Below are 25,546 nucleotides of genomic sequence, written 5' to 3'. Positions count from 1 at the left end.
GTCTGTCGGAGAGCGATGCTGTGACTGGTTCAGGTGTGACAAAGGCCTGTAGGTTCTACTGGGCCTCATTAGGGCTCCTCAGAGGGTCCGGGAGGCTATGGGAAGGGCCTGTAGGTTCTAGTTGGCCTCAGGCTCTGTCTGTGGGAATAGAAGACTGCGGGCCAGAACCCCCCTGAAAGGGATCTTGCAAGGCCCTTGTCAATGGTTCCCGCAACCATAGTGGCTATGGTGGCTTGTCTCTGATATCCTGGGGTTCTTCCTACTATACCTCAGTCAAATGGGCCCGGCGCACCCTTTCCACACTTGCCTGTCAGTGGTAGCAAGGGCGAGCACTCAACGTCTTCTCAGTGAGGTCGTGTGGGGGCCAGGGACTCAGAACTCGAAAGTCAAACAACTGAGAAGATACGGTATTGTCCAGCGCAGCGCTTATTTTTAATTAAAAAAGAAGGTACTAAGCGGCATATTAACAAGGAACAGGGAAAATTAACGCTAAGGGCGCTTAGCGTTAATTTGTTTAACGCCCACTATGGCTGGATAATATCGCCTGGTTATCGCGTTATTAACAACGCTAACTGCCTAGGCGATAAAAAATACAGCGATAGCGGCATTTTGGGAGGTTATCGCTGGTAATGCAGCGATACAACTACAAGGATAGGGATATCCTTGTTGATAGCCCATGGTGGACTTAGCCATGTAATCAACCTCCCATTGGATTACATGGCTAAGTCTGAAAATTAGCAGACGTAAAAAAGCAACATTAACCGTGGTTAGCGCTGCTTTTTTTGTCTCTATCAGGGTTAGCGTGAAGCTTGATAATAGGAGAAATGTCGCTTAGTGACATTTCTCCTATTATTTTGCTCTGGAACGCCCACTTTGCATCTCATTAGAGATGCAAATGGAAGCGTAGTGAAAAAGGGTGCTAACATGCGATTTTGCATGTTAGCACCCTGTTGTTGATAGGGCGATATTTTTATCTCCGCTTCTTTGGCTTTTAAAGCCAAAAAAGCGGAGCTAAAGCCCTTGTTAATATACCCCTTAAATCTCACAGAAAAACTCAGGGGCATATTATCAAGAAACGGCGTTACAATTATCGCCGCTTTAGCGACAGAAAACTGCTGCTAAAGCGGCGATAATGGACTTGATAATATGCTCTGGAGAATTCCAATAGAAGCCCATGTTCTGGTGTCAACATGGGCTTCTATTGAAATTCTCTACGGCATATTATCAAGCCCATTATCGCTGGTTTAGCGGCAGTTTTCTGCCGCTAAAGCGGCGATAATTGTAACGCCGTGCTTGATAATAAGCCCCTCAGTACTATACACACCAAGGGTTATTCTGAGGGCCACAACCTCCCCTAGAAGTTCTAGTGAAGCACTACCATCTCCAAGGGTCCCTTTCCCCCCTCTGGGAAGTCACCAATGTCTATGATAGCGTAGGCAAAGATACAGATGTATTCATTGATTAGGCACAGGTTCAGGTCACTATTGATTACCTCAATGGATAGTTCTTAGGTAAGTTCTGTAGTCTTCATGCTCATAGACTTTGTGCCAGCAATGGTCCTCATTCAAGCAGCAGGTTTCACGTTTACACGAATCGGGTACAGTCTCGTAGTTCACGCGAGTTCAGCTCCATGTTACCTGCTCAACAGAATTGCGGATTTGTGGTGCTGGTTGGTGAGTTCAGTGACCACTGGTGTCAACATCGGGGATGGGGGACCGCAGATGCCATACTCACTCCTCCCTTGGCTACCAATGTTGAGCAGCAGAGTTGATGGGTTCGGCGGGCGCTAGTGTTCGACCATTGTAGCCTCTTGGCCAGTGCAGAAGCACTCGTCCTTGGCTACCGTGGTCCGCCAGGCCATTACAGAAAGATGCGTGCTGGCAGTTGTGTGTAGATCAGTGCTCGTCTTCTGCAGCTGAGGCCTTTAGGTCGACTTATTAAACAATAAAATGGTCCCTACGGTGGAAGTGTAGACCTTGACTTCCAAGGCAATACTGTTGTACTAGGGATAGGAGAAAACCTCTCCAATAAGTAAGTTTCAATTATGCGATCAGTGCATTTATATATACATATCTCATTTATGAATATATAAATCAATTCACACGGTATAGTATAATACTTTTACAAACTGCACCTAAAGAGTGACGCGCAGTGAAAGTGATATATGGTGAATAAAAAGTGCATTCGTGCTATGTACAAAAATATATACATGTGGCTGATAGGGACAATAGAATGTTCTGAAGTCAACACCCGTGAAATCAGTGTTGATATCCACCCTCAAAGTCTTAAAAACCCAGTCCACATATGTTAGTTGTCAATGTTTCGACAATCCAGAGGGCCGAGCATGGGCAGCACGTTTCATTAACATTTAAACAAACTGAATAGGATGTGCATCTTTACAGAAGGCTTCTGGCTTTGCCTCGGACGACTAATGCATCCATTGCGATGGGGCTTTGAACATCGGTCTTTATATCACCGTGCTGGCTATCTTGAAGCAATTTGGCGTGCTTTTCTAAATGCGTCCCAATTGTAGGTGAAACCATGGTATACTGATTTATCCAGTTTTACCTGTGTGATACCCCTGTGTGCGTGAACCCAATTTTGAAGTTGTCCTTTGAAACATTGTTTGACACTTTTGCATGGATGAGACTCTTATTTAACACAATTCTTGGCAAGCCAATATCCACTTTGAAGTTGTTCCAGGACATACTGTCTGACATTTATTTGATTGTGGGAATTTCTGCCCCAATCCTTTGGTGTCTCTGTTATATACGTTTTGCGTCCTGATTATGACCCTGCTCAAAATACCTATGCTTAGGGTTCAAAAAGTGGAGAAATGACATATGAGGACTGTGGGCCTTATTAATGAAAAGTGTTGCATCGCTGCGTGAAACCAGTGATGCGACACTTTTCAGTGCGCCCTCCTTGCGACACCATGGATGCGCCGTATTTACTGTACGACACTCCATGTCACAGAGATTTACAGATGCGTCAGTATTTCTAACATATCTGTAGGCGCAGTAATGACGCATTGCTGGAGTGTGTTGCAAAAGTGACGCGACTCCAGCAATGCATCATTACACCTGGGCAAGCCCCATGTTAAAGGCGCCAGCGTCAGTCTTACACCTGCTGTGAAGCAGGTGTGAGATGTTGACACAGTGGCGTCCTAGAAGTGGCGTAGTGAAATTGCATAGATTTCACGGTGCCACTTCAACAACCCTTTTTTGCGGGGGACGCGCACCCTGCATACATTATACCTGATGCAGGTATTATGTAGCGCAGGGTTTTACAAAGTGACGCATCTGCTTAGATGCGTCACTTTGTAAACATGGCGCAATGGCGGCGCAAAGGGCTCATAAATAAGCCCCTATGTTTTTAAGACTTTGAGGGTGGATATCAACATTCATTTCACAGGTGTAGACTTCAGAACTTTCTATTGTCCCTATCAGCCACATGTATATGTTTTTGTACATAGCAGTAATGCACTTTTTATTCACCATATATCACTCTCACTGTGCCATCACTCTTTAGGTGCACCTTTTAAAAGTATTATACTATACTGTGTGTATTGGTTTATATATTCATAAATGAGATATGTATACATAAGTCCCCTTTAATGCATAACTGAAACGTACTCATTGGAGAGGATTTCTTCTGTCCCTAGTATCACACTATTGCTGTGGAAGTCACGGGCTACACTTCTCCATAAGGGGGCATTTTATTGTTTAATAATTGTCCAGCCCGGGTCCCTGGCTTACTGAGTTGCCCCCTTTTTCTAGTGAAATCTTGACCAACTTAGACATCTTCTCACAGGTGAGCACCCCAGACTGACTCTGGCACACCAGTCCTTCGAGGCCTGCAGCGGGAATGCTGAACAGCACAATGACGTTCTTATGGTTAACTTCTTCACTTAGCTCATTAAAGGAACTGCACTGTAAGAACTCTGTGGATCACTCCCTTCCTTGTACATGAAGAACATGGAACTAAAACAAAGTGGGTGGTTTGGGTTCTACTTTTATCCTAATTTGCCAGACACAGTACATAGATCTACTATCTTAGGTTCTGGAACCCATTTGGGGTGGTTCTCTTTCAAATGTCATTTTCTGGCTGCAGCTCAGACACAGCCCTTGTGTGAAGTAATGGCTCTCACAGCAGGTATCATGATGCGGGGCGAAGCAGGAGAATCTGTATCGAGGCCATTATGAAAGGTGAGAGTTCTGCACCTGGAAGCCATCAGCCTTCCCGAAGCTGTAAACAGAAACATGCAAAGAGTAAGGCCCTGCCTAGAAATGTTCTCACCCATATAAATAACAACTGCTGGCCCACCTCTCACTCCTACCATCTACAATATGGCAGTGCTCAGGGAGAACCAATAAGCAGCACTTTGCTTAAAAAACCTCATTGAATGTGCAAGGGGAGCCTTGTCTCCGTCCTCCTTCACTTCAGTGTCTGGGTCTCCACCCACCGGTCACAAGAATGTAATCAGTACACTGCCACTGTCTGCAGAAGCTGCATGCCCGCTTCTTCTTGTGCCATGCTAAACCATGGGTCATCCAAAATGGATCCCATTTGCCCGATTACTCGGACTCTCAGCCTGTGGTAAGCAGCCACTGCACATGGAACATCGGTGCAAGGATCCGGTAGTTACGTTCAGGCAGATCTTTGTATGAGTGGAGGCAGCGGGTGGCCCTCTCCTCTGATGCTCAAAAAAAGGTCTGGTGAAGACTAATAAATTAAAAAACACAGTAAGCTGCCACCAGCACTTAATGTGATTAATCCAGGACATAGACGGTAACCCCATGGTGTCTATAAGGGCCTGTTCGGTGTTCACTTCTAGGTCACACACATGATCTGGACCTTCCGTTACCATGGACCCGCCTAGGCCTCTGCACACGCACAATATACTATAATAGCATGATTGCAGGACCAATAAATTAGTTAAGATACCAATTTCAATTGCAGTCGGGCACTCAGGGCAGGGGTATGTGGCCATCATGGGTTTTTGCAGGGAGGGGCAAGGGGGGACGCTGCCTCCACTAGATTTTTCACTTGCCCTATAATGACTATGCCCCTTCTCTTTAACATTGTCAAAAAAGGTCAGAGGATGGATGACATTAAAATGATGCCCCCCGCCCACCCCCAAGAAAACTTCTGTGGATGCCCATGGTGGCCATATTCCATGCAGGGGACATTTCCCATCCCAACAGGCCTGCAAGGGTCGAACTCTGGCTGGTGTCTGTATGGTACAGGGAGGTAGTGAGAAGTTGCAGTTACAGCATGCAGGGCCTGACTGGCCATTGTGACTCTCTTTCGTTTCCCCGGTGGGCTGCAGGCTAGGAGGCTGCTTTCAGAGCAGGATGGGCTTGACCCAGTCATGAAAGCCCACATGGCCCCATTCTACTTGCGGCATCCTGCTGTGAGGGGCTAGTTTGGACATTTTTTGCCAGGGCTTTATTATGATTTACAGTCCTCTGACAGCATGGGGCAGGCTGGAGTCGGTGCGTGTGAGTGAGGGGCTCTGAATGGGGCCTGCAGGTGGAGGCTCTAACACATACCCGTAGGTACGGTAGGGGCCAGGTGGTTAAGGCAAGGGCCCTCTTTTTTGCTAATCTGTGGTACTTGTTATTGTACCAACAAATGAGGGAATAGTGTGGGCTGACGACGTGTGCAGGGGTACCCTTCTTCAGATATTAGCGGATGTATATTAGGCAGGGCTGGAATAGGCTGGAAAGAGCGGGACTGGGTCATAACAGGCTTGGCCGTGGCTGGGCTGCGGCGGGCAGGGCTGCCTGGGTTACCAGTGCTGTACTAGGCGAGCCAGTAGAGCTAGGCCAAACAGGGCTGGTTCAGGCAGCGTTGAACGGGCCAATAGTGCACTGAGATACGCCCGGCCTCACACGATAGTTGAGAAGTACGCAGGGTCTCTCGGGGCTGGACTTATTAAGGATTGTACTGGGCTGCGCCACGTAAAACAAAGCAACAGGGCTGCTCTTAGCCGCCGGTCTGTGGTCACACAGGTCACGGCTGGTGTGGCTTTAGCCACTGCCCACACAGGGCAGGGCTTGTGCACTGGCCACAAAGGCCAGGGCTGGGCTACTTTTAGCCACCGGTCAGTGACCACGCAGGCAGTGCATGGCTTGGCTGGCCTTGGGCACTGGTTGTAGTGGGTACGGCTAGTCTGAGCTACCTTTAGCCATCGGTCAGCAGGCACATAGGACTGGGCTGGTCTTACCCACTGAGCCCAAAGGGCAGGGCTGTGCTGGGGCTCGGCCACTGACTTCAGATGTTAGGACTGAGCTACCTTTAGCCACGGTCATTGGGCACACAGGCCTGTGCTGATCCTAACTACCTGTCAGTGGCCATACATCTGGGCTAACCTGAACGTACATTGACTGGCCTTAGACACCGATTACACAGGGTGGGGCTGGCCTTAGCCATCGGCCATCAGGCACACAGGGGGAGGGCTGGCCTTAACCATCAGCCACCAGGTACACGGAGGAGGGCTGGACTTAGCCATCAGCCACCAGGTACACAGGGAGGGCTGGCCTTATCCATCAGCCACTGGATACATGGGGAGGGCTGGCCTTATCCATCAGCCATCAGGCACTCAGGGGAGAGCTGGCCTTATCCATCAGCCAACGGGTACACGGGGAGGGCTGATCTAAGCCATCAGCCACCAGGTACTCGGGTAGAGCTGGCCTTAGCCATCAGCCACCAGGCACACAGGGGAGGGCTGGCCTTAGCCATCAGCCACCAGGTACACGGGTAGGGCTGGCCTTAGCCATCAGCCACCAGGTACACGGGGAGGTCTGGCCTTAGCCATCAGCCGCCAGGCACACAGGGGAGGGCTGGCTTTAGCCATTAGCCACCAGGTGCACAAGGAGGGCTGGACTTAGCCATCAGCCGCCAGGTACACGGGGAGGGCTGGCCTTAGCCATTAGCCACCAGGTACACGGGGAGAGCTGGCCTTAGCCATCTGCCACCGGGTACACAGGGAGGGCTGGCCTTAATCATCAGCCACTGGGTACATAGGTAGGGTTAGCCTTAGCCATCAGTCACCGGGCACACAGGGGAGGGCTGGTCTTAGCCATCAGCCACCAGGTACATGGGGAGGGCTGGCCTTAGCCATCAGCCAACGGGTACACGGGGAGGGCTGGTCTTAGCCACCAGGTACACGGGTAGAGCTGGCCATAGCCATCTGCCACCGGGAACACGGGGAGGGCTGGTCTTAGCAATCAGCCACCAGGTACACGGGGAGGGCTGGTCTTAGCCATCAGCCACCAGGTACACGGGTAGAGCTGGCCTTAGCCATCAGCCACCAGGCACACAGGGGAGGGCTGGCCTTAGCCATCAGCCACCAGGTACACAAGGAGAGCTGGCCTTATCCCTCAGCCACCGGGTACACAGGGAGGGCTGGCCTTATCCATCAGCCACCAGGTACATGGGTAGAGCTGGCCTTAGCCATCAGCCACCAGGCACACAGGGGAGGGTTGGCCTTAGCCATCAGGTACACAGGGAGAGCTGGTCTTATCCCTCAGCCACCGGGTACACTGGGAGGGCTGGCCTTATCCATCAGCCTCCGGGTACATGGGGAGGGCTGGCCTTAGCCATCAGCCACCGGGCACACAGGGGAGGGCTGGCCTTATCCAACAGCCAACGGGTACACGGGGAGGGCTGGTCTTAGCCATCAGCCACCAGGTACATGGGTAGGGCTGGCCTTAGCCATCGGCCAACGGGTACACGGGAGGGCTGGTCTTAGCCATCAGCCACCAGGTACACGGGTAGAACTGGCCTCAGCCATCAGTCACCGGGCACACAGGGGAGGGCTGGTCTTAGCCATCAGCCACCAGGTACACGGGGAGGGCTGGCCTTAGCCATCAGCCAACGGGTACACAGGGAGGGCTGGTCTTAGCCATCAGCCACCAGGTACACGGGTAGAGCTGGCCTTAGCCATCTGACACCGGTAATACGGGGAGGGCTGGCATTATCCATCAGCCACCGGGCTACACAGGCCTTAGCCATCAGCCATTAGCCACCTGGTGCACAGGCGAGGGCTGTGCTGGGCAGGGTGGACTAAGCTAAGCAGGGCTGGGCGTGACTGAATTAGGCCGCTACAGTAGTACTGGGCCTGCTAGGCCGGGCTGGGCTTTAAATATGAAGTAATCATCCGCAGAGATTCTTTGTCCCTTAACACCCGCTTCCTTTTACATAGCTCTTAGTTTTTCACGGTTTAGTCCGTGTGTACCTCATCCAGTCCAGGTTTTCACTTTGCATTTTGGGACTTGTAGTTATAATGGGATGAACAAGGCTTAATTAACTCCCAGTATGCAAAGCAAAAGCCTCGAGTGCATGAGCCGCTCGCGCGTGGCCCGGAAGCCTCGAGAGCTCGGCCTGGGAGTGCGGGTGCCTTTCATGCAGAGCCCTTGGCTGCGGTGAAAAATGCAGCTTCAGCACTCAGTTCCACTCATTAATTCCCCGTTGACCTTCAAAGAGGACAAAAACATGGCAAAGGAGGCGGGGGCGTCGTTGTGACTGAAGAGATGCGCGCTAGTCAGTGGTCCGGTTTTTGATCAGCGTTGACTCATGTTTACTGAAGCAGAAACACGTTTATTTCATCGTGAGGGATGTGGCGCGCGGGAGGTGCAGCGTGCATATTCCGGATAAGAGATACACAGCTACAAAATAATACCTTTATCACAGCCATATCACTCGTGGGCTGTTACAGAAAGATTGAGTCACGTCAGTGAGCGTTTAAGAAACTCTCTTCTGGTGGGAAAAGTGTCAGTGAGCTGTCGGACCTGGAAACCCGAGTTTGAATCAGGGCTTTCCACTTTTACAAAATGTATGATCTTGGACAGTTCATCTTTTCTCGCAGCCAACTAGTTTTCCTATCTGCCCAGATTTCCAGTATTCACCCCACCCATGGCATTCCTTTAGCGGTGCAGAGTGGTGCCAACAGCACCATTGGGCATTTTCCATGCACACGACGTTTTTGCGCAGAAAATTGACTTTAGCTCTGCACCAAAATATGTTTGCGCTTGGAGCATTTGCAGAAACACCTATAGCTTTGAGGTAAAGCTGGAGCTACGGAAATAATGTAACCAGACTGCGACAATTTTTTATGCCAAGGAAACCAGGTACGAACATGGAGAAAGCAGAGTATGACTTGATGTTCCCATGCACAAAATGTGCCATTGCAACACAATTACACAACTGACGAGGGTTGTCCTCGTGTTCGAATTCGCACTGAAGGCTGCACCTCCAGTCCCCTCGGGCAGTTGTCCTCACGTTGAAATGTGTACATGAGGATGTACCTCGAATACAAACTTCCTGGAAGGCACTGGGACATCTCCTGTGCACTATGCTGCAAACACGTCTTTTTTACATCAATGCGGCCAATGACATCATCAGCACACAAGTCCTGCGGAAAAGGGTCCTGCATAATTCTTCCACTTTGGAGCAATGCAACCCTGCAACTTTTCATGCAGAAATGCATTACATGAACAATGATGAATCCAGGCCTATGTGTACTTAAAAACCCAAACCCCCAATATGAAGCACCTGATTAAGAGTGTCCCGTTACATTTAGATCAGAGTTACAAGTAGTGCGGTGTTTATCACACCTGGTAATTATCACGAGCGACGAAGATCGCACCGTTGTTAAATTTGGACTCATCAAGCACGCCAGGATTCAGCAAGGTGACAAGGCCTGGTATTTACTAGGCCATGGAGTTTGGGGTCAAAAGCACCACGATCTGCCTATTTCCCCAAAAACTTGGAATATGCAATAATTATCACATCTGATAAATTACTAACAACTAGATGCATCTGGCAGAGACTACGCGCAGTCAGGCCCTTGGTGTGATTTGTAAAATAGATAATAATATTCAGAGCTTCACATTGCAATAATAACACGCTAATAACAATGACTTTTCTTTCATATGACACCAAAACCCTTGCCCTGTTTATAGCAGGTATTTCAAGCACTGGAGGCTGGATTTAACTTCAGGCCTCCTACCCTTGGGCACAGAACCACTATACCCCAAAAGAAACTGTGTGCCAACACACCCCAACTGGCCTCTCTTTTGTGGTGGAGCGGAGGAGGATTTGTTAGGTCTCGGCTCGAAGGCTGCGCTTGCGCAGTCTCGCTCCGAGATTTAATGTTTAGGAGTGGGGCTTTAACCCGCCCCTTTTTTTTACCTCTTCTCCATTGGCTGGCCTATGAAATACTGGTCAGCCATTGGAGAAGAGCATTGTCTCTCCAAACAAGCCCCGTCTTTTTCGGATAAATGTTTAGGAGTGGGGCTTTAACCCACCCCTTTTTTTTACCTCTTCTCCATTGGCTGGCCTCTGAAATACTGGTCAGCCATTGGAGAAGAGCATTGTCTCTCCAAACAAGCCCCGTCTTTTTCGGATTCGGGGGCGTGTTTTTTCGATTCTTTCTCTCCTCTGGAATGTAAACATTCCAGCCAATGGCAAGAGGAGAGAAAGAAAAACACGCCCCCGAATCCGAAAACGCCGCTGCGTTTCTCCGAGGCATTTCTGCTTGACCTCGGAGAAAGGTGGCGGTGTTCAGGGCGTCCTCTTCCCCTGCTGTCGGCTCCAGTGTTCGGCTGCTGCTCTGGTCTCTGGTTGCTGCTCCGTGCGCAGCGTGTTTTCTAGCTCTGTTTCCTGCTCCCTACCATTTGAGCCCAGCGCAGGATGTTACGTCCAGCCTCGGTCTCGAGCTGCCTGACTCAGCCTGCCCTCCTCATCCCCTGTTTTTATATATCAGCAAACTTTTCAGGGACTTCTGGAGTTACCAACACCCCTGGCAGTGGCCTGCGTGCACATCTGCCCGAGTGGCGCGCAGGGACTCGCCCACTCCCACGGACGCACTCCCTCTCCTTGGAAGGACGGGCTTTGAAAGGCACAGCTGACATGTAGTCAGTCACCTCCGATGCCTGGCTAGGAGGCTCCGGTATGTCTCAGCCCCTCCCCGGCAATCATCGGCCGCAGACCTGCTGGTATAGCTGTCGGACCTTCACCTGCACACAGCCGAGGTCACTAGGTGGCGTGACGTGTTCTCATTCCACCCTCGCCTTACATACGGCGATGCAGGGCTCCTTTTCATGGAGTTCTGGCCGAGGAAGGGATTCCTTTTTCGTGACATTAAACACACTGATTTTTCTGATCCCATCTATTTGTGGGGTTTTTCTATTCTCTTAGCGAAATGTTTTTATTAAACCTAGAGCCCAGTATAAAGAGTTTTAGCACAGATCTTTATTATACGTTGGTGACTTGCATGTTGGAGGCAGGTGAGCGGCTGCCATGTGAGATGTGCCCGACAGTAGCGAGGGGGCTTCTGGGCACCTGCTCCGGTGTGAGCAAATTGGACGTGCAGGAAGGGCTTTGGCTGGTAGGGGCGTCGACCTGCCACTAACAAAGGGGATTTGTGTGTTAATCCTTTTTGTAAGATTCCTTGAGGCAGTCCTGCAAACTCTGAAAGACCAAGCTTAACAGAATGTCTGACATTGCCCTTCTAATGCAGAACTCTGTGGCTGCGGTACCCACAAGGCCCACTTTTATGTGCCTCTCCTTCGGGGTTTGAGTTGAAGTACTTCCCTTATTCTGAGCACTCCTAACCCCTCCTCATCACAGTGGTGAATACAGAACACGACTATCTCCAGTCTTGAAACTTCCGACCACACGCAGCCTGCCAGGCCAGCATTACCCTGCCTTCCTGTCAGGGCTCTGTGTGGTGGTGGCTCTGTGTGGGGGTGGCTGTGTGTGTGTGTGTGTGGGGGTGGCTGTGAGTGTGTGTGGGGGTGGCTCTGTGTGTGTGTGTGGGTAGCTCAGTGTGTGTGTGGGTGGCTCTGTGTGTGGGGGAGGGTCTGTGTGTGTGGGTGGCTCTGTGTGTGTGGCTCGGTGTGTGTGGGTGGCTTTTTTTGTAGGTGGCTCTATGCATGGTGGGTCTGTCTGTGTGTGGGTAACTCTGTGTGTGTGTGTATGTGGCTCTGTGGGTGGCTCTATTTGTGTGTGGGTTGCTCTATGTGAGTGGCTCTGTGTGGGTGGTTCTGTGTGTGTGGGTGGCTTTGGGTGTGTGGCTCTGTGTGTGGGTGCAAATGCAATAGGTCTCGCATTTGAGAGTGATTAAGCTATTGACATTGTAAATAACAATGCCGTTTCTTTAAATGTTTTAAAAATAAAAACATAAACAAAAATAATGTCATGAGCAATGCCAATAGCTTTAACTTTAACAATGCCGAGACCATTGCATTGTAAATGCTTGTTTTTTTTTAGTTAACCTGTAGGGGAGCTTCTTGCGGGTGAAACCCAGTCTGGTAACCCCAACCACAGGAGGTCAGAAGAATCCTCCTTTAGAATTTAGGAGGCTGCCATTTCTAAAATTCCTGTTGTTGTAGTAGGGCATTTTCACACATTTGCTCCTCACAAATGGGCCGCCTCAGAATGTGTTTGTTTTACAGAAATAGACCTATGAACCAATGTTTTAGATGCGCTGAGAACTTTCATCCCGCAAGTCAAGGGACTTTGTTTCTTCTTCCTGTTCGTTATCGCTATAACTTACATAGCGATTGCAAAGAAAGTATTGTTGGAAGGCTCATCTACTGTAAATAGGTGTGTCTTCCGTCACTGTGGTGCTGGCGATCCTTTGGTGAGTGGCCCAGAGTTTATGATGGCAAATCCAGCCGAGCCTCCGCTCTGGAGTGCAAGCAGTTCCCCAAGTCCAGTAGACACGAGTGTCGGGTGATCGAAGCTGGCTTTTTACGCAGTGCACCAAAATGAGGTACATTATGTAGAAAGTCCAGGCTACCCATATTGGTTTGCAGGGCTTGAATGAATAATCCCAAATGCTCACTTTGTGGTAGTGTGGACGAGCAGTTTAGGCTTATGAGAGGGTAGTGCTAAGCATTTGTTGCACACACAGAGTCAATAAATGAAATACTCACTCAAGAAGAAACTCAAGACCAATTTAGAAAAATAACACAGATTTTTGTATAATCTTAGACACCAAGATCATCGGTATCAGGTGATTCCTTAGACTTTATAGATTCTTACAGGTAAAACAGTAGAAAATCACAGCTGTCAGATTTGAGGCATAAGCCTTCAACGTTGTAATGTTATCCTAAGGGAGAAACATTCACTGCATAGGTGCACATACAAACGATTCTCAGGGTTACTCTTCTGGACTTAAGGTGCTTAGGGGCCAAGGTCCAAAGAACCACTAGCAGTTTGGATTTATCTGCCCTTGTCTCTCCGGATGCAGAGGTGCTGTTCGCGATGGTAGCCTCTAACGCTACCCCTTAAAGTCAATGGAGACCTATAACAGAAAAATGGCTGCAAGTGGAGACAAGTCCGGCAGAACCCAAAAGAGGGCTCAGCTCTTGAGGGTCTTTAAAGCATGGGGACACATTGGTTGGCTCGGACTCGGGGGCTCAAGTGCAGAGGTGTTATGCCCAGTGGGTCGCTTGCGTTGGAGACTCACTTCTTGGGCCGACCTGGTGATGGAGGGCAAACAGGACAGTAGGGCCAATCTCGGTGCTGGCCTCTGTGATGCTGATGACCCTCGTTGGTAGGTTGGTCTTGTCAGGGTTGGTGTCCAGTCTGGACACTTAACAAACCTTGGCTGCTGCAAGGGCTCTGGTACTCAGGGTATTGGTGCTGGAGAGCTCCTAGACGGTCTAGCAGCTCGAGACTCACCGGGGAGATAAGGCTGACCTCTGAAAGCCACAAAGTCTTCTTCCTGGGGTGCTGCTTTCTCAATGGACCCAGTAGTCAGTGGAATCGTGCACCGGGCAGATGGTGGTGATGCCTGCAGACTGCAGAGAAGTGGCTCCTCCACTTCAAGGGAGATGCTGACTGGTTGGCGTGGTGCTGACAGCCCTCCACGACTTTAGGAGGATGCACAGCTGTAGGACGAGTTGGGTCTTTGCAATTGTTGGGGCCGCAGCAGGCAGGTAGGGTTTTGTGCCAAATCTGGGTCTGGTCCACAGTTCTTGCGTTTTCAGCTCTTCTTGATCCTCCTGTTCCCAGTAGATGAATAGGAGTTCCTGCTGTCAGGGGGCCACCTAAATACTCAATTTAGGGGTGTTAAAGGGAGTGTAAGGTAGATACCAATGGGCTACCTACCCCTGGGGTGTCTGCACCCCCTATACAGCCACTTCCTGTGGAGAGTGGGCATACACCTGACCCTGAGTTCCTAGTTTCACTAAAAACAAGATGGTGGAACCCTTCTTTTGTTTTTCACTTCAGGTAGCCCTCCTTAAGGGTGTGACTAGCCTGAGAGTGAACACGCCTTCTGACTAGCTAATTTTCTCGCCTGTCCTGGTGCCGAATGGGCATCAAGGCAGGGGGTGGCATCTCCTTGGTCTGGGGGAAGCCAGGGTTGCATATCAAATTGAGTAGAGGCATTAAAGCCTCTGGCCTTGATATGCTAAATCACTAGCCATCCTGCTTGAGGAGATGTGAACTCCTTCCTCTGGAGCAGGCATTGGATATGACCTCAGAGAGCGTGGACTCTCACCCGTAGGGAGTCAGAAACTTGTCTGTGGTGGCAGGCTGGAAGGTAGCAGTCAGCCAGCATACTAAGAGACTACTAGGATTCAGAGGGAACTTCTAAAGTACCCTCTGGGTGCACGCCAGGACAAATCTGATACTGGCATCAGTATGGATTTGTCAAGACGAGGTATTTGATACCAAACACCCTTATTTTCAGGGAAGCCATTATGTAGCTGGATAACTTCTGGTGACCAAGACCCAGCACATATACTTAAGATGGCTTCCTGAACACTTGCAATATCATGGCAATGGAACCGGACATCACAGGGGCGTATCTGCTCGTGCAGATATGTCCTCACTTTTAATATAATGCACCCTGCCTTAGGGCTCCAAGGCCTGCTGTAGGGGTGACTTAAATATAGTATCTGCAATGTGCGTGGGCTTGGCACACAATGAGTGTGCCTTGTCGTGTTTTCAAAATAGTTTGCACCATTTCATGTAGCCTGCAATGGCACTCTGTATGCAATTTGTGTGGGGCCCCATAGGGTGGCATAAGACATGATGCAGTCCGTAGGGACCCACGTTGGTACCAGAGGTGCCATTTATTAGGAACATACAGCGGTGGTAAAGCCCTTGCCAATTGGTGAACAATTAAACATGCACCTTGTTTTATGGAAAGGGCACTGACCCTGGGGCCTGGTTAGCAGGGACCCAGTGCACTTTCAGCTGAAAAGCATCAGTAGTAGGGCAAAAAGTGGGGGTGGCCATGTCGAAAGGAGGCACTTTTCTACATCGTGTAACCGGGCATACTCTGCTTTACTGCTGTTGCCCTGATACTGCCATAATCAAGGGACTTCCATAGCTGGTGCAGAGATTGTTGGTGCCCTAGATGAAGTGACATTTTACCGCCACACTTAAGTATCAATAGGACCAAACTAGATGCTTTGAGGGGACATGCACTGAACCAAGGTGTAAGTTATAAGTACACCTGCAGGGATTACACATACCTGTGCTAGACTAGGTCCATCAGACAGACCTATGAAAAGACCTGCCAAGATAACACTATAGTGATAGATCTCCGTCTACCCAATAGCAACAGCACATGACTGGGCACCATACTAAGAGCACAGAGAGACAGGTCACGCCACCCCAGAGGCAGCACATGGAACTCTACTACACCAGGGACAGACAGGAGGTGGGCCAAACCACCTCAGAGACAGCACATGGGACTCTACTACACCGGGGACAGACAGGAGGTGGGCCACACCACCTCAGAGACAGCACATGGGACTCTACTTCACCGGGGACAGACAGGAGGTGGGCCACATCACCTTAGAGACAGCACATGGGACTCTACTACACTGGACAGACAGGAGGTGGGCCATATCACCTCAGAGACTGCACATGGGACTCTACTACACCGGGGACAGAGAGGAGGTGGGCCACACCACCTCAGAGACAGCTCATGGGACTCTACTACATCGGGGGCAGACAGGAGGTGGGCCACACCACCTCTGAGACAGCACATGGGACTCTGCTACACCGAGGGCAGATAGGAGGGGGTTGCAAGCAAATTCATAGGAAAACTCTTTCAGAGAATACCATTACTAAGAAACAGCTTCAACTAAACTGTTTAATAGAAATGTTCAAGATGAATGGAATCTATCATTTAATAGAGACCAATTAAGAGAATGGTTTTTTGTTTTCGAAAAAGGTGTAAATATGCAAGGTTCATATAGATTCTTTATCTCTAAACCCACTATATATCTCTGTATTATATATATCCTGCGTGTCTAACCCTGTCTCTCACCCTCGTTTACACTCCCACGTTTGTTGCCACAGAAGTTTGGGAGCCGTGGTGCGACCATTGCAAACCAACTCTATCTAATAGGTTGTGAATCACAACCACCGTTGACATTTTTTTTAATTACGTTTTTTATTTTTTTATTTCTTTATTGTCATTTCAAGTAACAAAACAACGGACATCATATAACATTCCTGTTCTTCAGTTGTTTCTTTTTTTCCACAGCTACGCCAAAGCCAGCAGGAGCTGCAAGAGCTGCGCCTCTCATCCCGCCAGCTGCAGCGAAAGTTGGAGGAGCTAAGCGAGGAGCGCAACCTGCAGAACTTCAATAGCAATAGTACCTCGTTGTTGTCAGAGATTGAGCAGAGCATGGAAGCGGAAGAGCAGGAGCAGGAGCGGGTGCAGGTGTGAATAGTACACCTATTCTTATGGCGGGGTCCTTGAGATCCAAGCCAGATTTTCAGGATAGCCGCTGAATATGTAAATGAGTTCTCAAGTGCGCAAAAGCAACGTTCTGTCCCTTCATCTAGCTGTGTGTAGTGATCTGGTCCACACAAGTAGAGGTGGTTCAGAGAGGTTTATTCAAGATAGTTACAAGATCACAAGAAGATTAGAACAAGACCCCACCAGGAGCAGCCACCATGCCGCTCAGCCCAGCCCACTGTGACTATTTTACTCCCAACATTCCATGTTATATCATTACACCAAGATTCCATTGACAGGGCTAGAATAACATCAGAGTCGAGATACAACACTGTGTTTATGCAAGGACCATTCCTTGAAGACCTTACATTTTAGCCTAATCCACTGAACAGACTGGAGTTTGCACAGGGATTGCACGTCCAAGTTTTGTGATAAACACTATACCTCTGCAGTCTTCCCCTGACAGGTTCTAGCAAGTCAAACCTCCCAGAGTTGATCAGGGACATATGCCCGGGAAGAAAAGCAGAGATGCTCAGTTTGGTTTGTTCAATGGAGATTCTTTGTCTTATGGCTCATTTTCAAATTGAAAAATTATAATAGGAGGTATTCACTACCCGCTCCAAATACTTTAGAATGGAATAATATTTTTTTTAGCAGGGCTCTGTTTACAAGTTCACAGCTCATTTTTGATCCCTTTGCTAACAAGAGTTTGCACACGGATCGGAATTCGGGGTTGTCTGATAATTATCACACCTTCTCAGTTTTCCCCGATAGACACTGGCAGGTCAAACCTACTGAAATTTACCATGAGAAAAGGCCATAAAAATGGCAAAACATGCATGCTTCAGTGTATTAAATACTGATGGTGCATGCCTCATTTCTAAGTTAAAAACTAAGAACAGAAAGGTTTTACCATATGCGGTAAATGTCTCCCTCTGGGATAACAGTATTTACCGGGTGTGGGAAATATCATGTCCTGTTCCACACCATTTGGAATCGTGGTCTCAGATTCCTTGTATGTAAATGCAACTTAGTTAATATCACTAAATCTTTTTTGGATCCAATACATTTCCATCTGTGTTGGACACTCCTGAGCTTTGAGCACATTTATATAAAGTGAAGGTACGACCATACACAGGTGTGTAGCAAGAAGGTCATTAACCCTAATACAAGCAAGGAGAAAGCCCCTGCACCTCAGCTGGGTAGTAGAAGAGAAAGACATGTAGATACACCATCATCCCCAGTACATGAGGCTGTGAGACAGATCCAGTTTATTCTGGTCGATCAATAAAATACTTAGAAACGAGAGGTGAGAATTCAACCTACCTTAAGAGTCTGTCCCATGACATAACATAGTATGTGTATTTGTGAGGCGCACATTCACCCCTTTATTGTACTCTAGCACAGGTGCTCGTACCACACTAAGCAGCGTTTCTCAATTCAAAGCAGCACAAGCAGTAGTTCCAATCAACTTTCTGGTGCAAAAAAGTGGGCAGGAGAGCCGTGCAACATGGCTCTGCATTGCAGACCACCAGCCTACTGTTATTTATTCTAAGAGGGCCTAACGGGGTCAATGCAAAAACAATGGTAGATTTTCGATTTACTAAAAAAGTGTGCCCTTGCTTCCCATAAAATCCTATCACCAAATAAAACAAGGGTCAGATAAGGAGCAAGCACAATAACATGAGATATTCCTATGCATAAGATGTGTTAATGCTGCAAAGTTACACATTTTATATGTCTTGCCATTTGTCAACACTAGGAATGTGTACTGGAGGGTGTGCAACACTTGGAGTGTGGACCAGATTGTATTACCTTCACGTGGGTCTCAGTCTGCCATTATTGCCTTCACTGGTTGCACCTACCAGCTGTTATTACCTTCAAGGTGGGTCTCAGTCAGCGGTTATTGCAATCTCTGGTTATCTCTTCCAGCTGGTATTACCTTCAAGGTGGGTCTCAGTCAGCGGTTATTGCAATCTCTGGTTATCTCTTCCAGCTGATATTACCTTCAAGGCGGGTCTCAGTCAGTGGTTATTGCAATCTCTGGTTATCTCGGCCAGCTGGTATAACCTTCAAGGTGGGTCTCAGTCAGCAGTTATTGCATTCTCTGGTTATCTCGGCCAGCTGGTAATACCTTCAGGGTGGTTCTGAACTGGTGTTTGTTGTCATCACTAAGAAACTCTCCCTGGTGTTGCCGTCTTCATGGGGCTGTTCGAGCGCCTGTTGTCACACAGTTTCTTGATATGCTTCTTGTTTTTCCTATCAGCTGAAGTTGCAACTTTGGGAAGCCTACTGCCAAGTGCGGTCAATATGTTCGCAACTGAGGGGCAATGACAGCGCAGACTCAGCCGTGTCCACAGACTCGTCTATGGACGAATCATCAGAAACCTCTTCGGCTAAAGATGTCCCTGCAGGCAGCCTTCGCACCGCCCTCAGCGAACTCAAGCAACTCATCGTGAGCATCCTGGACGGCAGCGACTTAACGGTAATTCTGAATATACGATCTGCCTCCAGTAAAGAGCTTCAGAGGAATGTCCCTGGTGGACATATGGAGGGAAGAAGTCTGTTAAACACTTACAGAGACAAGCCTCTGGTAAACACCTGCAGGGGCAGGTTTTCCTTAAACACCTGCACTGACACGCCTCTAACAAACGCCTTGATTGCTGAAGCCCTGTACCCGCGAGTGTTTATATTATACTTGCCCCAGCAGGTGTTTACCACAAACACATCCCTGTAGGTGTTTACAATAGACCTCTCCTGACCTATGGATAGCCAAACAGACATTTAACACACTCTTTCCCAAGTGTGTAATAGAAGACCACGTCTATTTTATATGACCCTACAGACTTGTCTAAAACTGGAGGGAAAAGTCTTATCATATATCCGCTTGTGCAGGTCTTCTATTACATTCTTGGGAAAGGATGTGTTAAACGTCTGTTTCTCTATGTCATTTTTAATGTTCCCTGGGATGAGTCTTTTACTCTCATGCAGCAAGGTCTTACATGCCCGCATGAACCGATTTGTCTGTACACTTGCATGGAGTGGTCTCTTTAGACATTAGCCACAGCAACACCTCAAAATTGCAAAACAAAAGCCTATCAGGAAACCAGTAAACTAACAGCAACTCTGAGGATAGGCTGGAGTGAATCACTCGAAGTGATCTATCATCCGTCTGTGCTTCATCACCAACTAAAACCCCTTAACTTCAGACATACCAGGATGTCCCAGTCAGGAGCCTGATATGAACAAGATACATATGGCCTGAAAATGACATGTCCTGGAACTCCTGCATTTCATACCATAGACAAGTAACAGTTATGTGCCTGATCCCACACTCACAAAAGCACATGCACCTCTTATAAGCATAAATATTGAATATCAACCAGTATGTCACTGAACCTACCCACACTAATGACAACAAGTTACATCCACTTCTCATGTCCATTCGGGATGAATGATCCAAATGGACCTGTGGATGGCCAGTCAGCTCAAACTTCTCCTCCGGTGAAGTTGTGAAACTTCACAAGCCTTGGCAAAGGGCATAGTTTCCAGACTTTATGGGTGTAGTTTAAATTTCACCCATACCTTATGTCCATGCCAATCACTTTTTCCAGTTCCTAAAAAGATTCCATGTTTGACACTCTCAGACAGAACCTCACCAACTTGGCACACACAACTGACCCACCCATGAATAATCTCAACACACTCTGTGATTCACCCATCCACATCCTGAAAACCACCCTAGATGCACATTGAAGCAAGTCTCCACAAAACAAAGTCCTCCACAATCTGGTACACTAAAGAGCGTATTGATAGCAAACAAACCAGCCAAAAGCAGGAGAAAATAGACCTTCTTATAACTTTTGTAGAAGACCACGTTTTAAAAAGAAACATTTCTAAAAGTAAAGTTATAGTTTTAAGACAAGCATGAATTAAAGAAAACAAAGTTCACGTGGCACTTGGGGACCGAAAAACTGGAGGTGAAGTCATATGCGCACTTAAGGATTTTTTTTTAGCTCTAATCTATTCGAAAGGAACTTCACCTCTCACTTGCACACTAAAGCAATATGCTGTCCAAATGTGCATAGAACATTTTATAAGGTCGTAGACACTTTTTCTTTCTAATTCAGTCGTATCGTTTAAAAATCTCCCCATACTATCATATGTGGAGAGGGTCTTGCCAATTAACAGTTGGTCCTTTATGGAAAAATTATTCGATGATGATTTAGTTTGAATACCTTAGCCTCTACAGCTGCTTTCCATTTACAACTAGGACTTGTAAATAGTTTTGTATTGAGTCTGGTGGCGGTGCTACATTGGGGCCTCTGGATGGCAACTCTTTGAGGAGGTTAGTCTAGAGAGATGTTTTTATTGAGCAAATGCAAGATAGCACTTTTAGGAGGAATTTGTATGCTGCTTTAGACCTTTTAAAACTAAATCCAGAGACATTGGCGTCCATGTCAAAACTTAACTTATTTCTTAAAAATTCAAGATCAATACCAAGCATAGGATGAGATGTGGCTTCATGCCTACTTGAATTGTAGAGGCGACTTGGTTCGCGCTACTTGTAGCATGAAGAGAACGCAACCTTATTTGAAATGGAATATAGAACACAAAGTCAGACGATTGATACTTCCTGTTAAACTTCAAATGTACCTTTATGGTGTATCACAGGAACCTAGGAAAGATATATCAGAAATGAGTGAATATGTAAATTATGTACTCCGGGAATTCAAGATTTTGAGCATGTTGTTTTTGTCTCTCCTGCTCTGCGTATGCTTCGTTTTAAGTTTTTAAAGCTCCTTTGAATCCGTAATGGCATCTTTAATGTAGATAAAGCATGTGCACTTTCAAACAATCCAGAAAAAGAAATGTCCTGTTTTAAAATCTTCACTTTTTTTGTAGTTTTTTAAAACTATATGCATTCTGGATTGATCATTGACTTTTGTTGTTGTGTTTTTTTGTCCTGCTCTGCCCATGCCTCGTTTAAAGTTTTTAGATCTGCTGTGTATTTGTAATGGCATCTTTACTGTAGACAAAGCACATGCACTTTTAACCAATTCAGAAAAGGAATAGACCAGATTTAATTTTTGAAATTCTTTTTAGTAGATTTGCAAAACTATATTAGCTCTGGATTGATCATTTACTTTATGCTACAAATTGTTTCTTATATTCTGATGAAACAATCTGTAGGAAATTCATAGTTGCTTACGCTCTATTTCAATGTGTAGTGAAACGAGTGATGTTTGCGTATGTCTAAAATAATCAAGAATTGAAATGACTTACCATAAAAATGTGAAAATTATTTTAGTCGTTGTTAAAGTATTATTGACTTTAGGATGATCTCTGTTTTATGGTCTTTTTTACTGACTATGTTTTGATGTAAATAAAGGTAAGTTGTTTCTTGTAATAATTTTGTTGTTGTCTCAAATTTGGGACTAAACAATAAAAGATTTGCGTGTCTGTCAAGAGAAAATGTCTCTAAATCAAAATCATAAAACAAGTACCAGAGCAATAAGCTCTTCAACCTCTCACTAGCTCAGCCAAAGCAACCCACTACATGTCAACCTCTATAGAACCTTCCAAGAAAACCAAAACCCATTTCTAAATTCTTTAGCACTGCAACTGTCCTCTAACAGACTATCAATCCGCCTTCAGACCACCCTGCAGCACAAAGATAACAAGAATTGAGGTCATAGACGGTTTCCTTCTCTTCCCTAAGGACAACCACTCTCTATCCTGCTAGACGTCTCGGCTGCCTTTGACACTTTCAATCATTAATCTCTGATCATTATCCCAGCAACACATGCAGGATTCTGAGACATGGAACTTCACCCATTCACTTTCTGTCTCTTTTCTGATATCAGTTCATCTAGATGGACAGATCTGAATCTCAGCCTTTAACAGTTACCTGTGGAGTACCTCTAGCATCATTCCTCGGTCCCTTAATTTTCAACCTCTACTCGAAGTCCTGCTTATGAGCCATTACAAAATGATCCTCCAGTGCGTTGAGGACTTATGCATCTTTATGAAGGTTCGGGACATCCATCAACTCAATAATTTCCCATCCCCATTGTACCATGAACATTAAGAACCCGTTTGAAGTTGCATGCGACTGAAACAAAGTTCATTCAGATTGTTAACTGGATCAGTAATGCGTTTGAAATGAAGTAGATTCATTCCCCAATGCTCCCCAAATAATAAATATCTTGGATTCATCATTGACAGCAACCTCTCCTTAAAAGCACCAAGAAATCCCCGTCATCATGCTGCAGTAAACCAAACTGGGTTTCCCTGAACTCAACTTAGGAAACGAAGTACAAGCCCCGGATCTCTCCCAGCCGTATCACAGCAGTGACCTACTTGCTGGTTGTCCTGATTCTACAGTTTCCGCACAGAAGTGCATCTTATTACAGCCGCTGCCCTCCGTGCAACACAAGCTGGATCAGCCAAACAGTGTTGAACCTCTAGCAGCACTGGTGCTGATAGGCCAGAGTACTGCTCTCCTGATGCTGGAGGCAAACCAGCCTGCTGCCCTTCAAGAGAGCCTTCGAGACAAGCCTTTTGAAAGAGGCATTTCTCCAGACAGGATCACCTCTACCCCCAACTCGCCCAATTGTAAAAGGGACTGGACTCCCAGAAGAGTATATTTAGGCATTACACAGCCAATGAATGTTCTACTTGTCCGACCGGCCACCCTTCCACTCTTTTATCCAGAACTTGAGATCATACAGGGGTTGGGGGGGGGTCAAAGACTTTCTAAATGCTGCAAAAAGATTAGAAAACTGTACAGTAGGCTTTAAAAAATAGTACCATAATTAAAGAGACACTAATATATTCATACATACACCTGCATGGACAGGTTTCCTTGTACACATGCAGGCATGTCTGGGGCGGCAGCATTGCGGAGGATGCCTGTTTGTAAAGCGTGAGAAAGGAACACCTCCATCAGCCAGTCAAGATAGAACACAGTTACCTCTCTCTGTGAGAAGGGAGGGAGGAATCTCACAGTGAGAGTAGGTGTGAGAACCCCTTTGAAGAATGGCATCCAGACACGTCTTGCTGCTATGTCGAAAATATTTGTTTTATTCAACATACAACCAGCCTCTGAATAGCACTTCATGTACTGTTGGTTTGAGTGATTGTAGTTGTGTCCTGATTCCAATGGATACAGTGCAGGTCAAACCATAAGACGGCCCCACTTCAATACAGTCCTGTTCCCCTTGGTCTTGCAAAGAAGAAATGGATGCCGTCACTACGCTGTCCACCAGTCTCATTGTCTCCTCGTGTGCAAACTTCACCCCACCCCCAGTCCTTTAGGGTTACTCTGTGGTCCCAGGCAAGAACACACATGTTTGCGAAGCAAAAATGGATGCCTCCACTTTGCTATCCACCAATCTTGCTTTACCAGCCACCATTTTTAAAGACTCTTTAAATAGAGAAGTTGGAACAAAACCCCTTTTCAGTAGGCGCGTCCTTGCCTGCTATTGGTCTGTTCTCCAGGTTTTCCTTAGAACCTGATTCATGTGGGTATTCCTGTTATTGCAGGTTGCCCAGCCTCTTTAAGACCCCTTCATACAGATGTAAGTCAAATGCTGCTGGGGGAAGTGCACGTGTTTTTAGCATTTGCTGTAGTCTCAGAGCTGACCATAGTCACCAGCCATGATACTTCTACCTGCTCGTCTTCAAGCAATCGTGCACATCCATTGGCCGACTTCTTTACCTGCCAAATTCATCGTAAGGCCTGCCAAGGGAGTCTGCACACACAGCGTCAGTGGGGCAGTGGAAGACCACTCCTCTATGAGTATCCTTACGTGCAACGGTGCCGGTCCAGAGTCCCTTGGAGGGTTCTCCCCTGTAAGGCTCTTGCAAGGTCAGAGTCTTGCGATTGGGGAGATGCGCAAGCAGTTGTGTGAGCTTGAGATTTGTTAGAGTGTATGGGGCAGATTTACAAAAAAGTCATGCAACACAGCGCAGCCACCCTGCGAGGCTGCGCTGCATTGCACGACAGGGAGGGAGTAGGAGGGCGCCATATTTTTTAAACATGTGGCTCTCTACTCCCCTTTCCCTTGCGCCGGCGCTGATTTCAGCTGCTGTGCGCCATGCACACACACCGTAGTGCCGCAGCGCTAGGGTGTGTGCATGAGTGTAGCATAGGTTTTGTACAGGAACGGCATCCTTCCTGTAAAAAATATTATGCTAGGAACAATGCAAAGCTATTCCCACTTTGCATAGGTGCTGCACAGTGCAGCACGCATGCAAAGTCGGAAAAGGAAGGGGAAATGAAAGCATTTCTCCTTCCTTGCGCATCGTTGAAAAGAGCGCAGTTTTCTCACGCTAAACTCAATCCACTGCTTTTAGTAAATTGGGTTCAGCATGAGAAACCATGGGTGGTTGCTTGAGAACGCCCATGCACCACCCTTGGCACGCCCCACGGCGCAAAGTAATGCTACCCATTACTTTTACATTATTTCCAGCGCTAAACAGGTTTAGCGTTGGAAAGTTCATTAGGAAAAAAAGATTTTGAGCCATTTTGCATCACTTTTGTGGCGCAAACACGGCGCAGAATCTTAATAAATCTCCCCCCATGAGTACAGTGTTAGGCAACTTTGTACTCATGATCCATTCTCGTCTACTGTACGACGCAGACAAGCTTCGGCAGAACAATCTCATCAAAGCTGTCCTTTGAGGCGCAAATCCACTCGGCCCCCCCGGCGTGCTTTGTTATCTTGAAAATGTTGAGTAAAATCCTTCTGGCCATACCTATGAACTTGAGGAAAATGAAAGTATCGGTGCTGATATCCTCAAACTGGACTATTG

The 25,546-nt window shown here is 47.3% G+C and overlaps 1 protein-coding gene across 2 annotated transcripts in view; it reads left to right on the top strand.

Annotated features, from left to right (window-relative positions):
• The window catches only part of BICDL1 (BICD family like cargo adaptor 1), a 337,524-nt gene that overhangs the window by 175,535 nt on the left and 136,443 nt on the right, over positions 1-25,546 (top strand). For both annotated transcript variants that reach the window (XR_014970393.1, XM_085633220.1), the window contains exons 5-6: positions 16,529-16,708; positions 18,993-19,211. Coding sequence is in view for 1 of the 2 variants with exons in the window: in XM_085633220.1 (XP_085489346.1) it covers positions 16,529-16,708; positions 18,993-19,211 (399 nt within the window). In the remaining variant the exon portion in view is untranslated. The remainder of the gene's footprint in view (positions 1-16,528; positions 16,709-18,992; positions 19,212-25,546) is intronic.

Source organism: Triturus cristatus, chromosome 11 (assembly GCF_964204655.1).
Source record: "Triturus cristatus chromosome 11, aTriCri1.1, whole genome shotgun sequence".
Classification (NCBI taxonomy): Eukaryota; Metazoa; Chordata; class Amphibia; order Caudata; family Salamandridae; genus Triturus; species Triturus cristatus.
The sequence above is the reverse complement of the archived record's forward strand: the minus strand, read 5'-3'. Positions and strand labels throughout refer to the sequence as shown.